Source organism: Aythya fuligula, chromosome 14 (genome assembly GCF_009819795.1).
Source record: "Aythya fuligula isolate bAytFul2 chromosome 14, bAytFul2.pri, whole genome shotgun sequence".
In the NCBI taxonomy this organism is placed as follows: Eukaryota; Metazoa; Chordata; class Aves; order Anseriformes; family Anatidae; genus Aythya; species Aythya fuligula.
Genome location: NC_045572.1, coordinates 18,273,332 through 18,294,915, shown reverse-complemented (window position 1 = coordinate 18,294,915; position 21,584 = coordinate 18,273,332). Strand labels below are relative to the sequence as shown.

The 21,584-nt window shown below is 47.0% G+C and overlaps 2 protein-coding genes across 3 annotated transcripts; one reads left to right on the top strand and one right to left on the bottom strand.

Annotated features, from left to right (window-relative positions):
• Window positions 1–9: 9 nt before the first annotated feature.
• Window positions 10–17,216, top strand: KIF3A (kinesin family member 3A). Of its 2 annotated transcripts, XM_032196637.1 has the most exons (19): window positions 10–77; window positions 542–824; window positions 2,128–2,272; window positions 2,507–2,591; window positions 3,082–3,187; window positions 3,948–4,087; window positions 4,481–4,678; window positions 5,068–5,242; window positions 6,117–6,218; window positions 7,625–7,696; window positions 9,485–9,493; window positions 10,392–10,548; window positions 11,247–11,427; window positions 11,729–11,839; window positions 12,552–12,677; window positions 13,340–13,393; window positions 13,516–13,584; window positions 13,771–13,895; window positions 14,405–17,216. In XM_032196637.1, the coding sequence occupies exons 1-19, from the start codon at window positions 72–74 to the stop codon at window positions 14,451–14,453; spliced, it is 2,193 nt and encodes a 730-aa protein (XP_032052528.1). In that variant the 5' UTR covers window positions 10–71; the 3' UTR covers window positions 14,454–17,216. The 2 variants fall into 2 exon arrangements, with proteins under 2 accessions (XP_032052528.1, XP_032052529.1); XM_032196638.1 differs by lacking the exon at window positions 7,625–7,696.
• A 1,067-nt stretch (window positions 17,217–18,283) lies between these two features.
• IL4 (interleukin 4) lies at window positions 18,284–20,560 on the bottom strand. Its single transcript, XM_032196612.1, has 4 exons — window positions 20,426–20,560; window positions 20,171–20,218; window positions 18,643–18,771; window positions 18,284–18,382 (listed from the first exon to the last, which is right to left on the bottom strand). The coding sequence occupies exons 1-4, from the start codon at window positions 20,558–20,560 to the stop codon at window positions 18,284–18,286; spliced, it is 411 nt and encodes a 136-aa protein (XP_032052503.1).
• Window positions 20,561–21,584: the final 1,024 nt, after the last annotated feature.

Below are 21,584 nucleotides of genomic sequence, written 5' to 3'. Positions count from 1 at the left end.
GGGCGCAGGCGCGGTGCTGTTATTGTTCCGCGCTGCGGCCCCGCGCCGCTCCCTCACCGGCCGCCGCCGCCATGCCGGTGAGCGGGGCTGGGGGGCTGCGAGCGGGGCTCGGGGACGGGGACGGGGACGGGGACGGGGACGGGGACGGGGACGGGGACGGGGACGGGGACGGGGACGGGGACGGGGACGGGGACGGGGACGGGGACGGGGACGGGGACGGGGTGGCCCGGTTCGGGCCGCTTCCATCACCGGGAGGCTGAGGGTGGCGGCGGGGCCCGGCGCAGGGCCAGGCCGCGGGGCTGAGGCGAGCCCCTCACGGCGCGGGGCCGCTCCCGTCAGGCAGGGCCCGGGGCCGCGGCCTGGTGGCGGTGAAATTCCTGAGGGCTGCTCGGTGCCCGCAGGCAGGGAGGCGCTGAAGCGTGCGGGGTGCGCCCTGCACTCGCTATAAACCCCCCCCCCCCCCCGGGTCAGGGGTAACGCCGCAGGGGTGTCCGAGGTAACGCCGCAGCCCGGGGCTGTCTCTGTGTTGTTTCAAACGCAGATCAACAAGGCCGAGAAGCCGGACAGGCCGGAGAGCTGCGACAATGTCAAGGTGGTTGTCCGCTGCCGGCCCCTCAACGAGCGAGAGAAGGCGACGGGCTACAAGATGGCAGTCAGCGTGGACGAGATGAGGGGGACCATAACGGTCCACAAAACAGACTCGTCCAACGAGCCGCCCAAGACCTTCACGTTTGACACGGTGTTTGGGCCAGAGAGCAAGCAGCTGGATGTCTACAACTTAACTGCAAGGCCGATTATCGACTCCGTCCTGGAAGGATACAATGGTAAGTGCCTTGTTTCAAGGCTGTACGCCCCGTCTTGTGCTGCCTGCACTGTTAGTGATGCTGCTGGTCCTACCGGGGGCCTCCCCTGGCAAGGGCTGTAGCTGTCTGTTTGTGTCCTGACCTCACTTAAAATACCCAGAAGGTGCTCACCGTGCTGAGCACCCGCAGTGGTTGTAGATGCTGACTGTAAACAGGGGGAGATCAGTGCTGAGCAATGCCACCTGAGGTCGGTGAGCTGTGTGTTTTCATTCTCCATCTTCTGTTTACAAAGATAAACGCTTTGTTTCGTTATCAGAATTCTCAGCGACTCTTCACTGTACAGTTTCAGTAACCAAGCAGCCGCCGTGGTCCTGCAGTAACTAGGTATGCATACCAGGCTTGTGCATATAAGTGCTGCATTTTCTCCTCTAAAATTTGCTGTTTCAGACTAAGATGACTAGTTACGCACATCTGCGTGGCCCGGCAGATGATCTGCTGCTTCCTACAGCTGGAAAGGGTACAACCGTGATTTGTGTGTGTGTTATGCATGCAAATACGCTGCGTTAAGGAAAAGAGATGTTAGCAAGGAAACAAATTACTACTTTCCATAAGTGTGCTATGAGCAACAACAGCCTGTAAAGTTTTTAAAGGTTTGCAAATACCTAATAAACTCTCGTGCTAACACACCCAGTTTCAGCTGGTTAAAATTGCATTTCTCCAAACAGTAATGCCAATGAAAATGGAAGCCTAATTTGGGTTTTCAGCAGTGCTGGGGCAAAACCAATTAACCAGTGTATTTCTGGAGTGTCTGAGCTGGGTCACGGTGAACTTTCTGATGGCTTCCTATGTGGGCTCATTATCTAGTTCAAACTGAAGCTGCGTATGCAGGTTCAGAACCAGGCTGTTTCTGTGGCCTGTGGTGCAGGAGTCTCACATCGTTTCTGCTGTGACTTAGAGTGCTAGCAGTAGTTGGTTTTACACCTGGTATATAACCTGCCTCTAATTGACAGTGTTATTAATTGGGCCTGTATTAATTATGTGTGAGCCCTAAGCGTACTAGCATTCCATTCTTTAATCATTCTGTATGGTTAAAACAAGCTGACTTTCTCTTAAATATTTTGCAGGCTGGATAAAGCAGTGGCTCTGACCTGTTTCCCGTTGTTGTACAACGTTTCTTTTTCTCCTATCTTTGTACAGCATCTGCTGGAGAGGGTGGAAAGTTTCAACTCCATAAAAATAAGATACGCTTACAGCTATTGGGACAAGAATTAATGAGGTAAAAATGCAGCTAGCAGCTTCCTAATTATATTTTCTTATTCTTTAGGCACTATTTTTGCATATGGGCAGACTGGAACAGGCAAGACTTTTACCATGGAAGGGGTCAGAGCAGTTCCTGAGCTTAGAGGCATCATTCCGAATTCCTTTGCACATATATTTGGTCACATTGCCAAAGCTGAGGGGGATACAAGGTACGGCTTCTCTTTACTGTTTCTGTCTTGTGTGTCTATCTGTAGAAAAAGCAAGACCTCAACAATGGCAACTGAAACCGTATCTCTGGCTTCAGCTGGAAGACTCCTCCTTAGGCAGTTCTTGACTGGGCTGCAGGATTGTATTTGTAGATTGCTGCTTTCTCTTTGCTGTCTGTGATTGCCTGACCTCAACAAATATCTTACTAAGAAAGCAACCCAACTGTTTGTCTTCAGGTTTTTAGTTCGTGTGTCTTACCTGGAAATTTACAATGAAGAAGTGCGGGACCTGCTAGGAAAAGACCAGACGCAGAGGTTGGAGGTGAGCTGCCGTTCTGAATCTGATGATATTGCTCACTGCTGTGAAACAAATATTTTAAAGACCAGAGAGCGTTTGAAGGGAAGTGGGAGGCTGGGTTCCTTGGCACGTGTCCCGTCTCCTCTGAGATGCAGTAGCAGCTGGGTATCTCTGCTGATTTCTCTGAATCTTTTCTGTTTGGTCAGATGTACAGTGAGAAACTGGCTTTCAGCTGAGTCAGTTCTGTGCATGCAATGCTATCCTAAAGGCCCCCTGATAGTTTTGCTAGGAGTTAGTGACTGGGACTTGAAGCCTGTATTTGCTGTTAGGGAAAGCCAGTGGAGTGTTGTCCTGCATGAGTCTCAATTCCTTAGCCATTCGCTTTCAGAGCGGAGGAGTGTTTTCTGTGCAAAATAGAACCTGGGGGAGGAAATCGCTGTAGCAATACAGTGCCACTGAAAATTGCCGTCAGGGATCTTCTGAGGATGCTCTGTCTAAACTGTTTCTCTCTTAGGTTAAAGAGAGACCTGATGTGGGAGTTTATATCAAAGACCTTTCAGCTTATGTCGTAAACAATGCAGATGATATGGACAGGATCATGACTCTGGGCCACAAGAACCGTACGTAGTCTCGCAGTGGGCAGGTTTACAGCTCTGCTGGCAGGCAGAGCGAGGGTCTGATTGTGAGACTGCAGTAAGAAGTGTTGCTCGGAGTCCTAAAGCTGGAAAGCTCCTTCAGCTGAGCACAGTGCAAAAGGATCTCCCCTCCCAATGCCCTTCTGTGCAGGGGCAGGTAAAGAAGGCCATGCCTCCTCCGTTGGAGGAACGGTGAAGGGGAGGATGCAGTGACAGCAGTCAGCATTGTCAGGGGTACTAGCGTGTCATGGTTCTTTCCCTCCTCTGTTCTGACAAGGCTGAGCAAGAGCTAGTTCTGTGCTGTGAACAGAAGGCAGTATGTGCTTTCTGGAAGATCTCCTAGTTAAGCCCAGATCCTTTTATGAGCTAAAATTCTGATTTACTATTGCTTTTGGCATGGATTGTCATGCTTTTATTTCTTAAAATACAGCTATTTACAGGGATCAGCAGTGAAGACACTAGGCTAGTGATCTCTGTAGCTTTTAAAAGGAAACAAATGAGAACTGCTGCTGCTCTTGGGATGGGATCATATGGTCAGCTTAGCCACAGAAGGTAGCAACGCTTCTGGTCTAGATTGGAGATATCCTGTGACTTCAGTGCCTCAGAACACAGTTTGCTGAGTCAGAGCATCCTTCTCCCATCTTCTGAAAAACAGGGTTGAGTAAAGAGGTGGGGATAAAGCTCCTTTGAGAGCGGGAAGGATGTTAGAGGACTGTGATTCATTAACCTTTTTCTCAATTAAAAGGTTCTGTTGGCGCCACAAACATGAATGAGCACAGTTCCCGTTCACACGCCATCTTCACCATCACCATCGAGTGCAGCGAGAAGGGGGTTGATGGAAACATGCATGTGCGCATGGGCAAGCTGCACCTGGTCGATCTTGCTGTAAGTAGGATCAGCGAGGTCTACCATAAAACCTGGTGGGCATGGCTGCTCGGTTCTGCGCTGTTAAAGGCTTAAAACAGAAGTCTGGGCAATTGGCTGTTTGATCCTGCTTGGCAGAGGGGTTGGACTAGATCTTCTGAGGTCCCTTCCAACCTCGGTCATTGTGTGATTACTCTGAGCAATCCAGGATTTTCTGACATTGAAAGCTTAAGTTAAGACCTGTTTGACTTGTCTCGTTAACCACGACTGAGGTACAAGCCCAGGTTCTCTAATAATGATGAGGTGTTCAGTGACATGGCTGCTAGCCATACTTCAGGGGTAGCTGACCCTATTTGGAGGGAGGAGACATATCAGAGACTTTGTTGCAATTCCTGATTCCTGTTTCCTTTCCAGGGCTCGGAAAGACAGGCAAAAACTGGAGCAACAGGGCAGCGACTGAAAGAAGCTACAAAGATCAACCTTTCCCTTTCCACGCTGGGCAACGTCATCTCAGCACTGGTGGATGGCAAGAGCACTCATGTGCCCTACCGTAACTCCAAGCTTACACGGCTCCTTCAGGATTCCCTGGGGGGCAACTCCAAAACCATGATGGTAAGCTGAGAGATGCTCCTACCGGTGCCAGCTATTGATCTGTTCCTACAGAGACAGCATAATGACTTTGCCAGAAGAACAGCCTGGCATTTACTTGTTTCTTTCAGAGCTATTTGCAGTTGAGAACCTTTTATGTGCTTTTGCTATCTCTTCTCTTAGTCTCTGCACAGACAGGGATCTGAACGCAGTGTACATAAGCACGTGTGCATAAAATCAAATAGAAGTCGTGCTTAGGTAGCCAAAAGCAGCCTTAGTGTGGAAGCAGCAGGAAAGCTTGGGAAGGAGTGGCAGTGTGATACTGGTGGAGCTGGGGATGGATCCCTATGAAATCACTTGTTCTGGACTCTAACACTTCACCACCTAGTAACTCGCTCTTCCGTGTGTCACAGTGTGCAAACATTGGCCCAGCAGACTACAACTATGATGAGACTATCAGCACTCTCAGGTACGCAAACCGAGCCAAGAATATTAAGAACAAGGCCAGGATTAACGAAGACCCCAAGGATGCTTTGCTGCGTCAGTTTCAAAAAGAAATTGAAGAGCTTAAGAAAAAACTGGAAGAAGGTGAGATTCTCTTGCCTGCTGGTGTTTGTCTAGACAAATGCTCACCCTGTTTGAGTGTGAAAGTTCTTCCCTATTTGAAAATGTCACAAGTTGAGCTGCTGTTTGCAGGTCAGCGTTCTGGTTTTGATTATCCTGTTCAGTTCCAGAAGAGGTGTCCTCAGGTAAGGGCAGCAGGGCCCTCCTGCTGAGGGGACCTGGCTTTGCCCACTAGGTGGCACTTGCCACTAGCATAAAGTGATGGCTCCTGGACTGAGTTGTGCGTGCTTCTGGTGAGCAAGCAGGGGTCTAGGAATGATTGGGTGTGGGGTAGGGATTTAAACCGTGCAGTAACAAAAGGTAAATGCATCTATCCTCAAGCGGGGAGAAAAATTTTCAGTAGAAAAATGAAGTAAATTTGTGTGGCAGACAGGACATAGAGGAAACAAGAAGCTTCCTAAAGCCCTGGAAATTTATGAGCTTATGACAGTTATTAATCCATCAATATTCAAAAACTCTGGCAGAGGAATACTTCCTGAGCAGTGACCTTGGCTTGACATCTCTCTCCGGAGTGATGTTTACAGCATGGAATACGGTAGCAGTAGCTCCGATAAGGCTTGCTGCTTGGAGCCTCTCCCATTCAGGAGAAGCAGGAAGTGTCAGGAACGCTTTCTTCAGGGATTGGGAGCTGGATGCAGCTGTTTCATCCCTAGTGGGCAGAGGGTGGCTTCTGAAGTTTGTAGATTCTAACCTGTAGTAAAGTGGCTTTGTTTGCCAATATCACTGGATTTCTATCTCAATAGAAAAATCTCCAAATACTTACAAATGCCACTGTCACAATAACAAGCTGATACGAGGTGAAGGGAAGTGCATCAGAAACAATCCTTTTCCCTTTTAGGAGAAGAGATATCTGGTTCTGAGACGAGCTCTTCTGAAGAAGAGGATGAAGATGATGATGGGGAGATCGGAGAGGATGGAGAGAAGCGGAAGAAACGACGGGGTAAGGCAGCAGGGAATTGTGTCAGTGCCACCAACTTCCTCCTGTCCTGCTGCTGGTGTCAGAAACTGTAGCAAGAGTCAGGCAGGGAGAAGTGGGGTTGTAGGGCTGCCCTACTGCCGCTGCAATTATCATGCCTCTTCTAGAAACGAAGCTATTTGGTGCTGTCTCTGCAGATGGACAGCTCCCATCCTCTGTGGTATCTGCTTCCACTCGGGTAGTTGTGCTTGCGGTAACGTCCTCGTACGCGGTGGCTCCCTGGCTGCCGCAAGGTGGCTGTGTATGGCTTGTGACTGGTCCTGTGGAACTTCCCCTGCCCACAGAGGTGGGAGGAGGAAGATGCCAGAGATCAGCGATAAGCAGATGTATTAGAAATGGTTAGAGGGATATTTTGGCTGTGGCTTAGACAAAGGATTCATCTGTCTTATGGATGTTCAGTGACTGACTTCACTCTAGTGTCCTAGTTTGTGCTGATAGAGGAAGAACTTGACCTTTGGTTGTCTGTGTGCTAGCTGAAAAGTTGAGTGGGAGCTGCACGCCCCTTGTTTGGGAGCACTCTGGAAATCCCATGGTAAAGTCTCCTTTATCCTACACTAGTATTAAACTACCGTGTAGTATCTTAACCCCAGAAGATGCTGCTGAACCTAGAACTGCAGGTTATGGTGTGCTGTGGGAAGCTGTGGCTTCCAGATCTGGTACCTGTACGAGCAGAGTCGTAAATGACATCTGTCAAGCCTTGAGTGTTGGTTGTAACGCAACTCTTCCTTCGTTTTCCCCTGTTGGTACTTTCTAGAATCAAAAAGGTTGACCAACATCTTCATCAAGAAACACGTTCTGCCCAAAGCTCCCACCAGAGGAAGCCATCTTCAAAACGCTGCTTGAAAGGAATAGAGGGCAGATAGCTGTGACTTAACTTAGCTTCCAAACGAGCTACTCTAGTTCCCTAAGTACAGGTGCTGCTCGGCAGGAATGTGCACAGTAACTGTCCCTGTTTAAGCTGGTTCTGCCTTCCAGAGGGAGCAGTGTACATTGCTACATGCATAAGACTGGGAAGGACTCATGGTCACTGAATCCTCTGCTACTGCAGATATCCACAGCCACCTTCACTGGGATCTGGTTTTCTGTGTTGTTGCTTGAAATGGAAGCAGCCTTGGCATGTGGTTTTTAAGCTGTAGGCTGGTTAAGGTGGGTTTAACTGAACTGTCCTTGTGAGCATGCCTTTTGTGCTGGGAAGTGGTGGCTTTGCAGGCTGTCTGGGAGGGATCCTAGCAAATGCTTCCTAATGGGAACTTGTGCCTTTCTGAACTAATTTGCTGGCCCTTCTGGGTGTCTTTTCCTTGGAACTAACTTCCCAACTGCATGTTTCTTCCTCTCTGGGTTTTTCTGTGGGACTCGCTTCTGTTTTCCAGGCAGTAGCAGCAGCAGTAGTTCAGACTCCACATGCTCTGTCATAGAGAAACCTCTGGATAAGTCCTTCACTAGTGAGTGGGAGCTCTTAAGTCTCTTTAAGCTTTGGCCTTTCCATAATCTGTGCACTCCATTTTTGCAATGCCGCACTCTTCCCTGCTTTGTCTGTTGGAAAGATAAACCTGAACTTAACGTGGATAAAGCATGCCTTTCCTTTGCTGCTTTCATGCTTGCAACAGTGGTTCAATGTGCACGTTGTTAGCCAGATGTGAGAGAACAGAAAGCAATTTAGTATGCTGTTTGATCAAGTTTTAAAGGCAATTGGGAAATAATAGGATAATAATAGGATTGCAACTTCTGTATTTTAAATACTCCCTCTGAAATGTCAAAGTCTGAGCAACTTTTTTTGGTAGGTGCTATGTTATGTTGGACTCTGCCTTCTCAAAATTGGATTTGGAGAGAACGAATGAACAGTCAGCAGTTCAGCTACACTATTTTTATACTTGCAAGGGAAACTTCATAATGCTTTGAGTGTCTTTTGGCAGACCCTTCCAAACAAACAAAACTGGGCAATGGTTGCTGATGTTTTTGTTTTTTTTTCCAGACTGCCCCATGGCATTAAGTTTTTAGAGGAAGTTCAGAGGAACGACAAGGGAAAATTGGATTTTGGTTTAGCAGTAAAGTGTGGTCTGCTCCTGATCAGAGAGAAGAACCTGTCCCTTTAAATTCCTACAATCAGTTAGCGATGACTTTAACCAAAAATAAAATGCACATCTTAGGCCTTGACTTGTAGGGACTTTACCCACGGTGGTTATCCTGTATAGACGTAGTCCACTCTTCTCTGTGTGTGGAGAGTCGGGGAGGTCTTGCTGTAAACCTCAGTAGCTTACACTAGTTGTGTTAGTGGAAAGTGTCAGCTCAGAGAAAGTGTGGTAGCAGAAGGCAGCTCACAGCCTAAGGATGACCTTTGGATAATACTGTGATAGGCTTGGAAATCTGCTCGCTTCAAATTTGCTCTTTCAAAGCTTGCTTAAGACCTGAATATTTTGTTTGGCTGAGGACAGTTAATGGCAAATCGCTGCTGTGGCACTGGCTGGATCAGCCCATCTCCTGCAAGGCTGGAGGCAGCTCTCTTGTAGAAGCTGCACTGGGCTTTTGGTGATCAGGATGAGTGTGGTTTGGGATATTAACTGTCCTCACGTGTGGCCCTTTTGCATGTGGTGCCTTTCATTGCCCTTTCCCTATCCTGCCTCTTACTGCACTTGCTTTAATAACCCAAACTGGCTCTATACCTCTATGGAAGCATCAGTTACTGCAAATTAACCTACTAATACCCTATGTGCAATTGTCATGTATCTTGCAAAGAATTGGCTTGAAAACTTGGTTAAAACTTAGAACAAGTCTTCTGTATGCTAAGATTTCACAGGTAATTTAACAGAATTGGCTGGCTTCAGGAAGGGAAAAAAAATGCTAAGCCTCTTAAGAAGAAATCCATACTCTGTTTCTTAGGGCATGATCTTTGCGGCAGGCTCATGTTACACTCAAATTCTGCATTGCATTGAATGGGCAGAAGAATGCAGGAGTGAGCTGAAGACTATCCTGGATATGCCGAGCCCTTTTAAGTACAGAAACATCCTATGCTTTAGCACAAAATCATGATGCATTAATATTTGCTCTAATGGAGTTTTATTTCTTAGTGATTATTCTGTTTTCTAGTCCAGAGACATGCATGTAAAATTAATGCTTGTTCTGATGTTGATGAACTTTGTCCAAAATGATCAAGCAATAATATATTTTCTTTCCTCCTTTTTATGCATATGCTGCCTCTCTGCGATTTGCTTTCTACTTCCTCTTAATGCAAGATCAAGCAGGTTGGTGTAATCAATTTCCACCTCCTTATAATACAATTGCAGAGCTTGTTAAAGTGTCCTGCAACTCAGTCTATTTCACTCTTTTCTCCAAAACTGAGAACAAACAGGTCTGTGTACTAACATGTAAAAAGCATCTATCTGGCTCACTGCTTTATATGATCGGGCCACTAGGTTCATTGAGTTGCTCTGGCTGTGTCCTTTTTAACACATGAAACGTACCTGGTTTGCTTTCATAGTTGGTAACACTCTAAAGACACAGTTAATAAGCACTGAGATTTGCTGTGACCTTCAAATCTGTGGGTAGTCACTGTTTCATACATTGAATATCACCCAGATGTTTTCCTCTGCTGTCTGTTTTCATGGGGTTGTTTTGAATTTCCCTAGTTTCTGTATTTTCACTGTAACTTGTTCTTAAAACACCTACTCGCTGACTTTGCAATAGGTAACCCCTTAGAGTACAACAAGCAAGGGGGTGGGAGGACGTGCTAACTTGGAATGTGAATATGTAGGTCTTGGTAGCCCAACGGGTTGTAGGCCACAGCAATCTTCTGTTTTCTATTGGTTGGCCTAATTGACCTAGTTAAAATATCTGAGCTTGGGCTTCCCCTTAGGCAGTATTCCTTCTCCACAAGTGGTCTTCGTATGGTTTCTGTTTCAGGGCATTATGTTCTTGTATTAGTTCTGTAGAGCTTCTTCATGGCAGGAACTGGAGGCAAGTCAGCAGCATTAAAATGGGACTTGAAAGACTGAGTTGTGCCCAGCTTGGAGCCCTTGAGCTTTGGCATGAAATTAATGCTTGTTAAATGCAATTACTGAATCTGAACTTAAAAAAAGTGCTGTGATACAGAGGTAGTATTTTTATCTGTGAAATAATTTTTTTCCCCTATCTCTTTGAAAGGCAAAAAGAAAGTTTCCCCTGATAAGATGGTAGAGATGCAAGCAAAGATTGAAGAGGAGAGAAAAGCTCTTGAAACTAAGCTTGATATGGAAGAAGAAGAAAGAAATAAAGCCAGAGCTGAACTGGAGAAGAGAGAAAAGGATTTGCTTAAAGCTCAGTGAGTGCCATGCTCTTAAGTATTCTTACTTTTATTTCTTTTTGTTGTGGTGTGGGTTTTTCTTCTGTTAATCTTCAAGTCAGTCAGTGATATGTGGAGATGCATGGTGAGGTGCTAGTCAAACTGAACATCAGCTCTTGCTGTTATCAGAATGAAAGAGGAGCTTCCTCTGTGCTTCCAGATTAGAGCAGGTAGAAAAGAAGTCTATATATTTTTTTTATTTTTTTTAAAACCTCAGCTAGTTGAGATGGCCTAGAAACTTAAATCCTGCAAACACTGGCAACCAGTGAAGAGCAGCACTACTGCTGTGTCAGGGGCAATAGCGATGTAGCAAGCCAGGTTTCCTGCAGCACAGTGCTGTGAGCGTGCCACCCTGAGTGTAGGGGTTCTGCATGCTGGAGGAGAAAAGCTGCTGGGGTCGCCTGCTATCACCAGTGCCTGGCACCCCCTGAGAGAGGGGAACTACAGCGGGAGAGACCTGTCTGCTGAGCTGGTTTAGCCTGCATGAAAGTGATGGGAGCTGGAGTTAAGGAAATCAGTGCTCTCACTTGCACTGCCTCACCCCCACGTAAACCCTTGGCAGCCAGACAAGTTTTTCCAGCCCTATGAATGCTGTCTGGGCTGTAGGACTGAACTCAACCTGGCTGCCTTGTGAGTGCCTAAGGATAGGAGATTTTCCACTCTACCTGTCTCTCTAGACAAGAGCACCAGACCCTGTTGGAGAAACTGTCTGCGTTGGAGAAAAAGGTGATTGTAGGAGGAGTGGACTTGCTGGCAAAAGCAGAAGAACAAGAGAAGCTTCTGGAAGAATCAAATATGGAGTTGGAAGAACGAAGGAAGAGAGCAGAACAGCTTCGCAAGGAGCTTGAGGAGAAGGAGGTGGGTTATACCCGTAGGTGTTTGGAAACAGCAGCTATAGTAGGGCACACGGTGTTTATGTGCCTTTGCACATGGATGAAATGTGGCTCTGCTCTGGAAGCGTAGCAGAAGCCAACCACTTTGGTGGTGCTCACTTACCTGGAGGAGTGTAATCACTGTGGGTGTGAGCCAGCCTGGCCAAGCCAGGTCTCTGTGCCCTTGGCAAATGCTTTTTGTCCAAGTAGTTTCCCTTTCTGTTCATACTGTTGCAAATATTTTTTATTATGTTAATATGTGAATGTCTGCTAAATCTCGCATGCAGCAAGAACGCTTGGACATTGAGGAGAAGTACACCAGCCTCCAGGAAGAAGCACAGGGGAAAACCAAAAAACTGAAGAAAGTTTGGACCATGCTTATGGCTGCAAAATCAGAGGTCAGTGTCTGAAGTGCGCAGCTTGTGGTGGATGACAGGAGTGACTATAGCTTGTAGCTACAATCAGCTTTGTAACTCTGGAAAAAGTGCCATAGATTTAAAATATTTTTGCTTGTCTGCTTGGTTCACGTAATTTAAAAAGAGCTGCACAGGAGTGCGTTGTGGAACTTTTCTTTAAACCAAGCTGAGTTGGAGTATGCATGAGGCTCTGAGATACTCAGGACTTCAAGATGTACTGGTTGTTATGGAAGAGAATAAAAGATAGCTGGTTTTTACTCTTTACTGCTCTTTACTCTCTGTCCTTCCTGTCTGTTACCCTCATCCTATCTTCCTCAGTCCCATTCATTCCGTGTGTCCTTTGGCTGCCGTCTAGAGTCCCTGTTTCATGAGAATTACACTGTATTTGCGATCAGGGACTTTCCTTGGAATCTTGCCAGGGATGTAACTTGTTTGCACACTTTGCTCTTAGCTAGTACAAAGGTTGGACTGGCAGAAAGCCAGTTTCATGTTTCTGAGACCAGGAAGGTTATGTGGTTTTCAGCTGTCTCTGAGCTGGAATGTGTTTGGAGGGTTTATTCTTGAGATAAATATTTTAGTCCTTCTAACCAGAGTTTGCCTTCCTTTCCCAGGAACCTCATACAGGCAGAAGACTGTTTTAGGCTGTTACCTTACACTAGCTCTGACCCTCCTCAAATGTCTTGTTTGTCTGTAGATGGCAGATCTGCAACAAGAGCATCAGAGAGAGATTGAAGGCTTACTAGAGAATATTCGACAGCTGAGCAGGGAACTTCGTCTTCAGATGCTTATCATAGACAACTTCATTCCTCAGGACTACCAGGTAAAGATGCAGACCCTAAGCCCTTGATGTAGGTGCATGCTGTGTTCACTGAGCCCTCCAGCTATATTTGGTCCACTGACAAATGGAATTAATTGGCTTCCCTTCCCTTTGTGAGGAAATGACAGGCAACTGACTGACGCTTGTCTGCCAAGCTGTAGCACAGATGAGTTCCTGGATTACAGTTCTGTAATTCTGTGATTCTGTGATTCTGTGATTGCAGATTTATACAAAGTAATATGTGAATTCAGAGCTTTCACTTGGGTTCATTCTTGTTCTGGTATCACCCACGAATGCCCAGAAAATTATGTTTAAATCTGACACATACTAATAGGAAATAGAAAAGCTATTTTCCTTAATCTTTGCTTTTCTGTATTACAATGTGTTTTTACTGCTAACCTGGTTGCGTTGATAGAGTGGGAAATCCATATTTTAATGGGAACTCTAATGTATGCAATTTGGGAGTGATGTTTTTCCTCTGTAGTCTTCAGAGCATAAATTGGGGTTTTGATCACAGTATGGCAGTCCTGACATAAACAACTTGAAGTGGTCAAGGCTGTTCTTAAGCAACTTGTCTAGGCTTTCCAGGATGCATCTTCTGGAAAATGTGTCTGGAGCGTAGATCATTGTTACAGGCTTGCACAACTTCTATAACTTCTTTCTAGGAAATGATCGAAAACTATGTTCACTGGAATGAAGACATTGGAGAATGGCAGCTGGTAAGCTAGCTGACTAATGTACTAATGTTAGCACAACCTTCTGAGCCCAGAAATAAATTTATATAGCTGCAATTTTTACTGTGCACAAACAATTTTACTAACAGACCTTTCTTTTATTTAAGAAATGTGTTGCATATACCGGAAACAACATGAGGAAACAGACTCCTGTCCTGGACAAAAAGGAAAAAGATGTGAGTGGCTTCTCATAAGCATGTGTTGAACTGACTAGGTCTAAATTCTTTGCTTACCACAGCATGTACGTTTATGGGACAATCATCAAATTTCATTTTTTTAATTTGAAAATATTTTTTCTTGTCTTAAATAGAGCAGCTGATCAGCACATAAAGGTTCTGATGTTTTGCTGTCTTTCCCTTTAGCCCTTTGAGGTGGATCTGTCCCATGTTTACTTAGCTTACACGGAAGAAAGCTTGAGGCAATCTCTGATGAAACTGGAGAGGCCAAGGACTTCAAAAGGAAGATCTAGGCCCAAGACTGGTAGAAGGTGAAGAATTTTGGAATATCTGTATGTAATGGGAAACTTACATGGGAAGGCTTAAGTTTGTGCCTACAAACTTGACAAATGTTTGAAGACTTACTGTTATAATACAAAATGCTAAGATTCTGCACTATGTAAGATTTACCAGTGCCAAGTGAGGCAGAACCAAGCTGAAATCTTACTGTGGTAAAATCTTGCCCAGAAAGACATTTATGTAGGGACTTTTCTGGTGTCCTTTTATCACATTCCCCTATTCTATCGTCTTGTTTTATTTTACTGTCTGCTGCTTTAGTTTAACAAGTGACACACTGACAGTGTGTGTGCTGGTATTACCAGAAAGTAATGTACTGCTGGGGGAGACTTCAGCAAGGGTGTTCTTGATCTTTTTCTGACAGATGCTTTGTGGAAAATTTATCACTGTAGTTTTGACTTGAAAAGTGGCTGGTCCTTGTCTTTCTTGGACAGCATAATGATGTCTGTGGTTATTTTTCCTTTCCTTTTTGCTCTCCAAACAGAAAACGTTCTGCAAAGCCAGGAGCTGTCATTGACTCCCTGCTGCAGTAGGTGTGACGTGTTCAGAATTGCCGTAAAAATCAGTGAGTGTATAAGGTTTGGCCAGAATATGCAATTCAAGATGGCACAGTTCGAAGTGGCTATAAAATCCATACCTTGCTGGTATGGAGCTTTATTTAAGATATATATAAATGTATTTTTCCTTAGTTGCCTGTATACTGTATGTTATATTAACATAATATTAAACTGGTATATTACGGTTGTGAAATTCTGTGTTAAACAATGTGTTGTGCAGGGAAGCTGTTGCTGGTAATCCTTGTTGAAATGTATAGAAAATAAGGGTTCTAGATGTGTTTTTAAGTGCTAGATGACGTATTAGCTCAAAATGGTTGATGGAATCCTAAAATTTAATGCTGGTAAATCTGATTGTCCTGCTTTGCACATAACTGGCAGCTTTCACTGTTGTCCTCTGTTGCACTGATCTGTTTGAATGTGGTTGCTGCAAACCTTTGAGTTAAGAGCATTAACCCTTTTATTTAAATATTCCTCACTGTATCTATTAACCTGATCACACTGTGTATGAAATACACAGTCCTCTTCGTTTGCAACCTGGCTGTACAAAGAAAGTAACTGGGTTGGGAGAATCTTGAATTACGCAACTTTGGGACTTCAGGGAAGGGACCATGCTCTGTTTAAGTGCAACAGAAAACAAGTATTTCTGAGTAGTGCTTTTAGTTTGTGTGTGTGTGTGATGTGCTGGCACTGTGGAGAGTGAGGCCTTTGTAAAGTCAAGAGAACTCTTTTCCTCCTCCTTTTAAGTCTGTGTTGCAGCATTGCTTTGGCTGCTTCTTCTGCTTCTGAGCTGGAAATTGTTTTAATTGATGTGAATTCTTTGTAGTAATCTGGACAGCACAGATTATTCAAGGGAACTGCTTTACTACAGCAGGACTGTGAGCTCTAGGGTTCTATTTTTCTCATCCCTGACCATAACTGAGGCTGAATTACTCTCCTTTATTAGAATAGGCACAAATTGCTCAATTTTCCCAGCACGGTAACATCCCCTGAAACAGCTCATGCTGTTTGTTGGACACTATCATCTCCTGTTTCTGGCTATGTTTTGAGGGGGGAAAGAAAGGTCTCTGCTGGTAACCATTTATGGTGGCTGCTCTTTGATATTTATGCTGCTAATAGACACATAACACTTTAATACATTACTTTTGTGTCACAGAAAAAGACGCATCTCCTTTGAATTGTGTGTGCTATATAACTCATGCTAGAGCATAGCAGTTGTAGGAATCTCAACAGTCCCATGCCAGTGTGGTGTTAATTAGCTGTAACTTCCATGTAATTGTAGTGTTACCTAGAGTTTAAAAAGTTGTGCTTACTAATGTGAAGAATTGAGTCCTTAAGCATGACATGAAGAGCAAGATAGCTCCTCAGGTGTCCTGAGTTCTGGACAGAAGCCTTGTTTGCTATTACCAGAGCACTCTTGTGAAGTATTTGCAGTAGCTAGAAGTTGATATCTCTTTCTTACTGTCCTGATGCTTAACTGGATGTACTTTGCAAATCTGTAACAGCTCTGTAGCAGGATCTGCAACAGCTAAACTGGTCTTGCAAGGCCACGCTTTGCTCTGGAGATGCATTAACTCCATTCTAAATGAGTCCTAAGCTTTTCCCTGTTTTTTCAATGTGTTTTTTCAGGATCATGACCTAGGAGGAGAACATACTACTGCCCTCCTCTTTTTTGGGGGTGGGGGATGGAGGAGGGGAGAAGTGGAAGGAAAGATGAAAAGATCCGATTTGTCACCTAAATTCATACAAGATGCAGATATAAACATTGGCATTTTTTTCCAGTCCAGCATTTGAATAGAGGTAAAGAGGGAGACCAGCAGTGGCTCAAATATGCTACTGTGAGCCATGGCACTACATTTAGACTATTTAAAGCTCAACTATAAAGGTACATACATTGTTTGAATTCTCGTTACAATCCTGCTGCTGAAAACAACTGTACTCTGTATATTTAAGAACCTTGGGACAGAGAAACTTCAAATAATTGCACACCTTTGTAAATTGGAGAATTGATTGGGATTTCCTGTTACGGGAGCTTGTTTTAAGAACAAATCTGCTCTTACAAGAGGACTTTTTTTTAAGTGGAGCTGTCTTCACGATGATCTGTCAGCTTGGCTTGCCTGATAGCTGTGGTGGATGTTGTTGAAGTTCTGGGAACTTCCTTTCAAAAAAGAGCCTGGCTTGCAGATTTGTCCTACTGGCCCTCTCTGTAGCTCAGGACAATCTGTGAATGTCAGGTGTGCCTGTCACATGTTTTGAAGAGGAATGGGCTGGGTTTGCATGGATTTTTAGTGGCTTAGTCAGTAGAGCCATTTTCATCCCAGGTCAGTGTGAGTCCTATAGAATTTCTCAGTCATGTTACCATTAAGCGTGTATTCTCAAATATCAACCTTAACATTGAGTTTTCCAGGCTTTGTGTTTACTGTCATATAAATAAATTTTCATATTTAACTTTTGTTCCTGAACCTTTATTCAGGTTCAAGGGAGGAGAAAATGGTCCTTAGTGCCTTTCAGAAACTTACTGTCCGCATACATCCAGCTTTCACCTTTCTCAACAGTTTTGTTTAGCCAGTTCTGTATATAGGAAAAGCTGCTTGTCTAACTTGTCTATCTATTTATTGGTTTTCTAACTGTTTATTTTTTATTATCTTTGTGTTTTATGATTAATTTTATTCAATACACTGTACATATCAGTATTGTGTCCCCAAAGCATGTTCATACCATGAAATAAAATTGTTGATTCTACCTCCCCGCTTGTTTTTTCAAGTAACTCTATGCATACAGACTCCTAAATCATTTGGGAGTCAGGAGTGATGTCAGGAGGGGTGGCTGAAGCAGCCTGTATAGCGTTGGAGCACTTGCAGGAGAAGTTAGCTAAGTGAGCTTGGGGTGCTGGGGGAGATCCTGTTGCCAAGCCCCAAGGCAGTGAGCAATAAACTCGGGGGAGAAGCAGACAGCAGAATGAGAGTGGGCTTGGCAGGCCTGAGATCAGTGGGGTGAGGGTGAACACGGAGCAGGCGTGCCCCTTGAACAAGCTGACCCTCTGCTGGGGCTGTCCTGAGCTGCTGGAATGGGGGAGCCTGACTGAGCAAGAGCAGCTCCCTCACTGCACCACAGCCACGGCTGCCTGCGTTCTGCCTTCTGGGTACAGGCACTGAACAGGTGCTACTGCTGGGAAGGAGAATCTTCACACTGTGGCTTTGAGTGTCCTCCTGCTACATCCCACGCCTGTCACAGCGTCTGTTTGTGCAGAGGGTATGAAGTTACCTGCAGTAATAGGAAATGTTCAGCTCTTTCCTTTGCTGTGTGAACTCTTTGGTCTGCATTGCTTTTCTTCCTCTGGAAGGTATCTCCGCCTGCTCATGCAGCAGGTAGCAGACCACAAAAACCTGTGAACTTTGCAGCTTCCCTGAGTCCTCTGACGCAGCAGATGCACAGTCCTGGGACTTTCCAAAGCCTTCTCCCACGCTGTGCCAAAATTGTAAACTGATAGTCTTGCAGGTATTTAGGTGTCTGTCCCCTGCTGCTGGGGAAGGGCTAAATACTGCCAAATACTTGACTAAATACTTGCCAAAATGAAGCTTTTGCCCTGAGCCAGCTCCTGCCCGTGCAGTCAGGATTCCCTTCACCACAACCCCAGGGCTTCCTTTCAACTTATATTGCAGATGTGCTTCAGTCCTCGCTGTGCTCTGGCCAAGAAACATCTTGTGCAAACTAAGCGTGTTTACTCCAAAAATACATTTATTTAAAGAATCATAAATAACATTTGCAAATACAGTGTCAATACAATAATTTAAAAAAAAAATAATAAATCACAAATTCTCTTTTGCTACTCGTTGGAGGGCTCTGTGTAGGCCCCCTAGAAACTCCTGCAGGGAGGTAGTGTTGCCTGCTGCCACGGGACACGGTGCCTGCAAGGGGGAGAGGTGGCTGTTAGCCTCCTTGCCCAGGACCTGGCTCTCAGGGGCCAGCCTGGCTGCTCGAGGCCTCCGGGGAGCTGCTGTGCAGAGGGCTGGGCAGTGCCAAGCCCCTTGTGTTCAAAGCCCAGCTGCTGGAAAGCAGCAGCCAGGCACGCAGCAAAGCGCCCGCCTGAGGTGCCCAGGAAAGGGGAGAGGCAGAGGGTGCTGAGAGTCTGGGGGCTGTGCCCCCGTGGGGACCGGCGCTGCCTTACCTTGAGGTCGGTGCTCTTTGTCACGATGTGCAGCAAGTTGAGGTAGATGCCCTTCAGGGGCTTGTGGCAGCTCAGGCTCTCGAAAACAACCGTGGAGGCTTTGCACAGGAGCTCCATGTCGGTGTCTGTCTGGAAGAAGATGCAGACGGCGGTTTTAGAAACTGTGTTCAGTTGCAGCCTTGCTAGAAGTTGGCTAAAACAACACAAATAACCAATTTCTAGCCTGAAGGGCAGACACGAAGCAGCTCAAGGCCTCCCCTGACTCCTCCATCCCCAGGTGAGGCAGTGGTGGGGGGAATGGATCCAGCCCCGGCCCCGGGCTGCCCACGGCTGCGGGTGGCAGCTCTGTGGGAATCGCGAAGCCCCCTGAGGAGAGTTCGTCTCCTCCAAGTGCTCTGTGCCAATGCAGTCCCGTGGCAGCAGTGTCACAGCTGAGGCGATAAGAGAAGCGCCTGCGCTGCTAAGGAAACCACGCAGTCGCCTTCCCTGACGCCGTCTGTCCCTGGAAAGGCAGGCCGGTGGGGGAGAGCTGTCCCTGCTCAGCTTTCTTCAGCTTTCACCCCAAATTTCTCCATTAATCGAGCAACAGGCCCATCTCTGTGGCATCCTTGCCCAATCCTCCAGCCGGGGCAGGCGTTGCAGCGCTGAAGGACGAAGGGGCCCTCGTACGGCACAGGCCGGAGGGGCTGAGCTGAAACACCGATGCTTTTAGGGGCAGAAAGCTGCCCTCTCTGCACCCAGGGGTCGGGATCCATCCCTCCTCCGTTCTCCTCCATCCTGTGCTTCTCGGGCCCTCGGCCGGTGCCGTTCCCCTGCCTTGTGCTCGGTGCCGTGCAGCCACCCCGGGCATCGCCTCGGCCCCACAGCACCCGGGGCCGGTCCCCACAGCAGGAGGGGAGCTCCCGTGCCCTGGGGAGGGCATCGGCTTTCTGTGAAAACAGGAACTCTGGGGCTGGGGAGCCGGGCTTAGGCAGCAATTTTCAGAGCAGAAATAGGCTTTATTATCTGCCATTAAATCTGCTGCTAACTGAAGAGCTTTCCTCCAGCCCAGGGGCTCGGGAGGGATGGGGAGCCTCACACCAGCGCTCGAGATGCAGCGTGAGAGGGGTGTGTGGGTGTCTGTGAGAGAGTGACACACGGCTCCAAGGAAAGGGAGCATTTCCTCTCTTCCTTTCTGAAAACCTCTAAAAAAAAAGTTTTTTTTTTTTTTAAAAAAGCCCGTATGCTGCTGAAATACTCTCATTCCTGCCTGTTGCTCTCCTGCCTTCCAGCTGGGCCACGCGGACGGGGACTGATGCCACCGCCAGCGTTTTGTGCCCATGGATTGCAGCAGGGATTGGGGTGGGCACGCAGAAGGTGGTGGCCGTGTCCCACCACCCCGGTGCCTCGCTGGTGCCGGCAGCACGGGGACGTCTCGGCCCCAGGCCCTGCCTGCGTGGGCACGGGAGGGTTTGAGGCCCCACGGGGAACCTCTCCCACCACCACCGATGGCCGAGTCACAGCTTTCGAGTCGGCGTTCCCGTCTTACCTCATTGCCTGCAAAAACGTTTGTCACGTTCGTCTTGTCGCAGGAAACCTTTATCAAGACAGAAAGGAGAGGAGCAATCAGAGAAGAGATATCGCCGCCTCGGAGCCATCCTGACACACGCAGCCGGGCTCTCCCCATGCCCCGGGACACGGCTGAAAGCCACGGCCGGCTTTGGCAGCTCTGCTTGGGCTCAGCACCTTCCTTCTCGTGCCCGGCACGGCCTCCGTCCCTCCCTCCTGCACCCGCTGCACCTACCTGTGTGGAGAGGATCTCGCCCAGCAGCCGGATGCTCTCCTTCAGAAAGATCGAGCGCTCCAGCACCGCGGCCTCGTGGCCGTGGCAGGCCAGCAGCGCCAGGAAGGCGAGCAGGACGGAGAAGGAGGTGCTCATGGCCTGCTTGTACCGAGCTGCCTCAGCTCGCAGTTTCTGGATATTTTGGTGATCTATACCTGTGTGTGCCTTTCTGGAAGGAACATCTCAATTTATGGCTGTAAAATTGCTGAACCAGAGGGAAAAACTTATTTTTCCCTTATCTGCACTTTCCAAAGTTGCTCCTATCCAATTAGGACAACAGGTCTTTTTTGTAAAAGTCAAGATTTTCTTCTGATCTTGTATTACGTTTCAACAAAGGAAATTTCCATCGTTCAGATAACGGTGGTAGGAGTCAGATCACGTACAAAGGAAAAGTATGTAAACTGCCTGCTTTTGGCTTCTCCGTTTCTCCATATCCCAACCCTTTCTGTACACCGTGAGGTTAACGTGTCGTGAGCCCAAATTGCGGACCACGGCTGTGACCGCGCTCAGATAATGGAGCTTTGCTTTTTCTTTTCTTTTTTTTTTTTTTTTTGTTCTCTCTAAATATCCTGTGAGCGCTTCCATTGCTCAGCTCTCGTTTCATTTGAATATCTCCAAATCATGCAAAGCGTCATTCATCTGCATACAATTTTGTCTACACCGTTATCTTCACCTGCGCGCGGGGAGAAACAGAAAGGGCGGCGCGGCGCCGCGGCGAGGTGCTGCGGGGGGACACGTCCCTCCTGGCCCTGCAGGACCCCAACACGGTGTCACCACGGGGACCTGGGCATGATGTGGGGGACCGCTGCGGCCCCACAGCCCCATGAATATAGAACTGGTGTGGGGCTGAGGGGCTGAGCGGCTCCGCTCCACCCCGATGGATCCAAGAGCTGGGGGATGCCCTGGCCCGTCCTGCCCCGCTGGGGAAACAGCCCAGGGGAGGTTCAAACGCCGGGTGCCAGGGGCACCGTCAACCAGCGCTGCCGCAGGAAATAACGCTGAGAAATTAGCTGAGCTGGGAAACTTCGGAGTTTTGTAATAACTAATAGGTATTTTTCTAACTCAAATAGCAACTTGCAATCAGATGCTTGATAAGGGTTTGCGAGCGCTCCATGAATTC

Coding starts and splice junctions, on each gene's coding strand:
- IL4 (XM_032196612.1), bottom strand. CDS start 20,560: ATGAGCACCTCCTTCTCCGTCCTGCTCGCCTTCCTGGCGCTGCTGGCC. Junction 18,772..20,170: donor ACGTTTTTGCAGGCAATGAG/GTAAGACGGGAA, acceptor ATCTTCTTCCAG/ACAGACACCGACATGGAGCT. Junction 18,383..18,642: donor CAAAGAGCACCGACCTCAAG/GTAAGGCAGCGC, acceptor TCCCCCTTGCAG/GCACCGTGTCCCGTGGCAGC.
- KIF3A (XM_032196637.1), top strand. Junction 2,273..2,506: donor AAAGCTGAGGGGGATACAAG/GTACGGCTTCTC, acceptor GTTTGTCTTCAG/GTTTTTAGTTCGTGTGTCTT. Junction 11,428..11,728: donor AGGAGCTTGAGGAGAAGGAG/GTGGGTTATACC, acceptor TCTCGCATGCAG/CAAGAACGCTTGGACATTGA.